Raw genomic sequence first — 6,000 nt, forward strand, 5'->3', positions numbered from 1 at the left:
AGCATTCAGTGAGCCTTGGAAGGATTTTTTTATGTTTCACATTTCCAACTATACACCTCGTGGTGGTTGAGATTGGATGCTCAGTTCATGTTTCATCTTCACCAAGGCAGAGTATAGGCCACCTTCTTCTCCACTTATAGCTGCCATTATCAGAGCTTGGAGTAGCATGAGACGTTTTTTTAGACAAAGGCTTCCTAGATCAGAGGATGAGGCTGATAGACAGCGCATTATGTGGAATGACCTCATTAGAGATGAGGTTGGATGACCTTTGGGTGCGTCTAGATATATGGAATGGTCAGGCTAGGAGAGATATGCATCGATAGTTATTGTCTTGGAAAATTTTTAAAAGTCTTCCTATGGATTGGAAACTTGTATCTACCATAGTTTTTCCATACGGCAACCATAGCAAACGTATACGGGTATGGAAGTACAAAAAAAGTATGTTTCAAACCCCCAAGAAATTCCATATGTCAGATACCATACAGCACCCTAAATTTAAGGAAAAACATGCTACATATGACATAAAAAACTAAAGAAACTTAAAACTGGAAAGATTTTGGGATTAGAAAAAACATAAATGTAGAGCCAGAATCCAAACTTTAGACTTTATATTACATGTATGATCAATGATGTAACATGTTACATAAGTAGGGAGTGTGGAGTGGGCAAATGGCAAAACCTGTCACCTGTAGACTGTGGACAAACATAAGGAGGCCTAAGCATCAAGAAACTAAATAAAACATGAGTGGAAGCAAGAAAAAACATGGATGTTGGAGTGCTCAATGTGGGCAAGCCGCAAAAACATGGATGTTGGAGTGCTCAATGTGGGTAAGCCGCAAAACCTGTAGACTGACTCTTGAACTGTGAGGAAAAACATAAGTAGAAAGTGGACAAAACATAAGTAGAGAGTGGAAGAATACTAAGTAGCTCTAAGCTTCATCAAAGCTCCCCTCATCCTCAACATGATCAATGGGCTCATCCTCATATGCAAACTCCTCCTCCTCCTCCTCCTCCTCCTCATCATCATCATCATCAAACTCATAAACCTTGGTAGCACCTGAGCATGATGTCCCAACATTGCTTGCGCACACCTCCGATTGGTTGAGATCTCCCTACCTTTTGGTTTGAGATCTCCCTTATATGATTTTATACTATAGAAGTATCTCGTCTGAAAAAAAAAATCAAGCAATAATCTCACACAATAAAGCACCTGTTCTCCAAGGGTGAATTTACTACGTGTAAGTGAAAGTAAAAAAATTGCATCACCCATGTCAATGGAGGTTAGTCATCTATTATCAGGGGAACTACCCACCTTGAGAGAGCCAAGGGGGCTTGGGTGTTAACCATTGCCAAAGTTGTCACCCACTGAGCATCACTATTAATCATAGGGATCTTGATGTCTGCAGTGAAGCAATGCATAGACGTTCCACACACACCCCCCCCGCCCCCCCCCCCCCCCCCCCCCCCCGCCCCCGGCGCCCCCGCCCCAAAAAAAAAAAAGTCCCTTTCTCCTTCCCTCTTTCTTCCCCTATGCTATTATTTCCCTGTTTTTGCTGATGGATTTGCTAGTAGCACATATTTGGGGTTGGTGGGCTTGGGTTGTGCTAAAAAAAGAGCCACTCTGGGGTTTTTAGTGCTGTTGTTCGCAACACAATCTCATGACCTCGTGCTGGCTGTCCTTCAATTGTGGCGCCTTGAGTGTCTGCAAGGGGTAAGGGGTGGGGCTCTTGTTGCAGTCATGCAGAGAATTGACGCAGTGCTGTATTAGCGTGTTGTGTAAGGCCTTAAGCACTATCTAGCTGTGTCCTATATGACACCCAATGTGTCAACTTTCTGCGTGTAATCTTCTTAATTCCATCTCCTAGAGCAAAGTGGTACAATTTAGGGGATTATGACTGTGTGAGACAGGTCATCTTGAGATTGTTTCATCACGATTGTTGTTGAGGGTCTTGTAACTATGGCAGCCACCAAAGAAGTTATTCCCAATTTTTGCAAACTCTTGGGAGAAGTTTGTGGTACTCCTTTAGGAGTCATAATGGGTGTGTTGTATGATTAAGGGGATATGTTTTTAAAGTGATGCATGTAATTAATATATATATATACAGAGTTAATGCTCAACATTGCTCTCTCGGGCTTGCTTTAATTCTTTTGAGGTAACAATTTTTGTGCATCTTTTTGGGCAGGTTTTATGCCATAGAAGAGCAGTATATGAGGATAAAGTATTGAAGCTGGAATTGTTATTGAGAAATGATCCAGAGTCTGAACATCTGCAAAACCAGCTCAGCAAAGCTCTTGAAGACTACTACACAAATGAATGGATCCTCTCCCAGTTCTCTTTCCATATGGGCAGTCACACAGATGCCTTACCTCTTCTGCAGGAAACTGCATTGTCTCCTCCAAACCTGGAGAGTTTTATAATGAATCCGTGTAGCGACTTTGGCCAGAGGACAAGTGTGGATTTATTTGAAAACTCAGCCATTTCTAACAACTATGCCATACTTGAAGCCAGGGAGAGTGCTGCTTTACAAACCTATTCATTTCTTAACGGCTCAATGAAGAGGGCAGAAAGTTTTTACAAAGAGTTTCCTGGAAGGGTATCTGTGGAGAGGTCATCAGCCAATCCTTTATTCAGGGGGTCACAACGCCTTGACAGGATGTTGATGCCAGAACGTGGCATGACACAAGCTCTTTCATTTGATCCTTTGTATCTTGACGATGCTTCCAGTCCATGTTGGGACTCATCAGAAATCAGTCCAGCTGAGCAATGCACCCCAGAGCCATATCTGGTGCCAGAGAAACTTGTAGAAGATGGCAGTAATTGTGACATGTTGGTTGATGATACAAGAGTGAGTACAGAGGTCCCCCAGAATTATTCTACCTACTTAAATGATAGTTCTAATGAAGCTTATCATCTTGGTCCTGATGAAAAGCGCTTTTCTTTGCATCATGACATGGATTTGAGAACAGACCCGGATGGTTTTATGGAACCCTTGGAATCTCAAATGACAGATGTGAATGAGTTTGGAGGATCTACCAGTATATTAGATCTAGATGAGCATCCTTATCCACCACAGGACAATGGGTACCTAGAAACCCCTTACTTGAATATTGTTGGGGACCAGAATTATGTGCAGAGAAATGCTGATGCTGGTGATGGTGGATTTTTCCTCAAAGAAGAGGATAAAAAGCTTTCAATAAATCTGACTTGGGTTCCGAATCTTGAGCCAGAGGTGTCTTTAGGGGACAATACAATGGCCACGGCAGGTGTGCCTCTCCTCAATATAAAGGTTTATGAGCCTGAACCAGAAGGGGACAACCAACTACAAAGTGTCTACCTAACTGAACTACAAGGTACTCATCTCAAAGTTCGTTTTGGAAACCCCTACAATCATGGCCAATTTAATCTGCATATGTTTCATTGTGTTCTAAAATCTGACTTTTTTTAGATGCATCCGCAGGTATGCATAACAAAGAAGGGGATTATAGTGAGAAGCGTGAAAGCATTGCAGTCAATGAGCCAAGAGGTAGTGGTCTGAAAAGGAACACCGTAGAGCAAACACACTACCAGCGGAAGGATGCATTTGTGTCTCGAAGTTTGAGTCGTGAAAACTCTCAGCCCACATGGCAGATGCCAGCTGCCGTTGACAATTACTCACATGTGGATAGAGGTAAATAGATTCTTATTACCATGCCCTTCTACGTTTGGTAACATTTTGAATAGGGCCTGATTTTGGGTCAAAAACCACTTTGGTGTAGGTTCTACAGAGCAATCTGATTCAGAGCTTGCATTGTTGAGAGATGGAGGCAGCACTCTCAATGCAGGACCGAGTTTGCCATATCTTCCCAGTATCTCAGAGGATCCTGAAGCAGAAGAACAAGAAGTAATGCAGAATCAAGAGGAGAAAGCAAGGTTGCAGAAGAACGATGAGAGGACTTCAAGCGAAGCCAATGCCATCAGTGAGACTGAAATGCAGTCATATTTCCTTGACGCTCAATCTTCTGTACCCATCTCTGAGGAGGTCTCTCAACTCCATAGCAAGGAAGGCGAGGAAGAGAAACAATATGATGGAGAAGGCATGGATTCTCATGGGTATGGAGAGCATGGTATATATGAAGGGGGAGAAGTTTGGAGGCGAAGTGATGCAGCAGACGATTCTGGTCATGTCGATGAAAATACTCTTGATTACCATCCAAGGTTCAGTTCTAGTGACACAGAGTTCTTGGAATTAACATCTAACACTTCAGATGCATCAACTAAGACATCAGTATCCTCAAGGTCTGAAGCCTCCAATCTGAGCACACCAAGAAGTCCTGTCACGACAAGTATTTCAGAGCATGCAGAGTCTACCAATTCCGAGGCCTCTACAAATACAGATGTGTCGGATCCCAACTCGAATTATGACACAGATAGAAGTGAAGAAGAGGGTGACGTAACATTGTCTGATGTAGGGATCTCTGCGTCTTTAGATTCCCCAGAAGGAATAACAAGGACAATCGGTAATGCTACTGATTGGTGGAGCTCAAATGAGCTAATGCTGGCTAGAGGAAACTCTCTAAGTAGACTATCTGGGTCTGCTCTCATTGCATCCACGTCAGGAGATCAAAACCTTGTGGCATCACAAAGGTCAGGTTTATATCATTCATATTCTAGATCTCAATCACACAAGACAAGAGTATCACAACAACAAGCTTTTCCCGGAAGAAGAATCTCGGAGACAAGACCCTCTTCTTCAGTATCTAGAAGGTCAGAACTTGACGGGAGAATACCGCTTGGGGATCCTTCCATGTCCTCTTCTTCAGTATCTAGAAGGTCAGAACTTGACGGTAGAATATCACTTGGGGATCCTTCCATGGCCTCCAGACCCTCAGTAAGGGTGGTGCCAGGCAGAGCCTCCCTAACACCTCGTGATACAGAAGAAAATGAATATGATAACTTTCAAACAGAATCCATCAGCGATTGATCACGAATATTTTGATGATCTTCTTGCATTTGTACAACTGTAGGTTTGTCTTTGATCCACATGGCATGCTAGATTTGATGACTTGCACAGTTCCTTTTTTGCTGTATTGGCATCATTCTTTCATAATCTTGTGCATGCTTATCTGAGGACCTCCGATGTTTGCATGCAAAAATCTGTGTATGCATGCGTGCATGGTGTGTGTGTGTGTGTGTGTGTGTGTGTGTGTGTGTGTGTGTGGGTGCATGCAAAAATCTGTGTATGCATGCGTGCATGCGTGCATGGTGTGTGTGTGTGTGTGTGTGTGTGTGTGTGTGGGTGTGTGTGTGTTTTCACTTTTTGTGTGTGTGTGTGTGTGTGTGTGTGTGTGTGTGTGTGTGAGAGAGAGAGAGAGAGAGAGAGAGAATCCTATGAAGTTCAACACACAGATGGTGCATGTGTTGCCTTGGTCGCTCACGAGGGATTTCCAAAGTTTGATAAGACATAAATGCCCGGTATGGGTCGAGGTTGTCGACTTTCCCCGCACATGGAGACACTTGCTTCCTGGAATTGCGGCAAGATTGGGGAAAGTAGTTTGCCCCCCAAGAATGAATGGAAACATGAATCGATTTTGCATCTTGTGGGATACTGACAAACCCACCCTTCCAGGTATTGTCATTGACTCAAGGACCTTGTGATAGGAGAAAGGCCTTTCAAATTAAAATGGGAAAAATTTGTAGGCGCATGTTTTCAATGTGGGAAATTTGGACATATGCAGTCAGAATGTCCCGAACCGCAATTGTAGCTACCTCCCTTGGCTATTCCTAAAGAGTGAGATCTTGTTACAGCAAGGCGCAATATCCAACAAAAGGCCAAATCGCCAGATGTTACACAAACTCAGAACAATGTAAATGAAAAAGGCAAGGAAAGCAAGTCTCGGTATCTCAGCCAATAACTCTGGCGTCTACCTCGAAACAAGAGGTCAAAATGCAGGTCTCAGAGGCTTCAGAGGGTTGGACCTTGCCAAAAAAGCCTCATCAAGCAAAGCGACCAATAATTGAAA

General features: G+C 43.3%; 1 protein-coding gene across 3 annotated transcripts in view; it reads left to right on the forward strand.

Annotated features, from left to right (window-relative positions):
• The window catches only part of LOC147628476 (uncharacterized), a 127,211-nt gene extending 122,107 nt beyond the window's left edge, over nucleotides 1-5,104 (forward strand). Inside the window, exons 10-12 of one of the 3 annotated variants that reach the window (XM_086813630.1) lie at nucleotides 2,184-3,351; nucleotides 3,447-3,668; nucleotides 3,757-5,104. In XM_086813630.1, coding sequence (XP_086669756.1) covers nucleotides 2,184-3,351; nucleotides 3,447-3,668; nucleotides 3,757-4,961 — 2,595 coding nt within the window. In that variant the 3' untranslated portion in view covers nucleotides 4,962-5,104. The remainder of the gene's footprint in view (nucleotides 1-2,183; nucleotides 3,352-3,446; nucleotides 3,669-3,756) is intronic. The other 2 variants (XM_086813631.1, XM_086813632.1) reach the window with 2 other exon arrangements.
• Nucleotides 5,105-6,000: the final 896 nt, after the last annotated feature.

The sequence above is a fragment of the Cibotium barometz genome, chromosome 19 (genome assembly GCF_041138505.1).
Source record: "Cibotium barometz isolate CiBa-2024 chromosome 19, ASM4113850v1, whole genome shotgun sequence".
NCBI classification, from domain to species: Eukaryota; Viridiplantae; Streptophyta; class Polypodiopsida; order Cyatheales; family Cibotiaceae; genus Cibotium; species Cibotium barometz.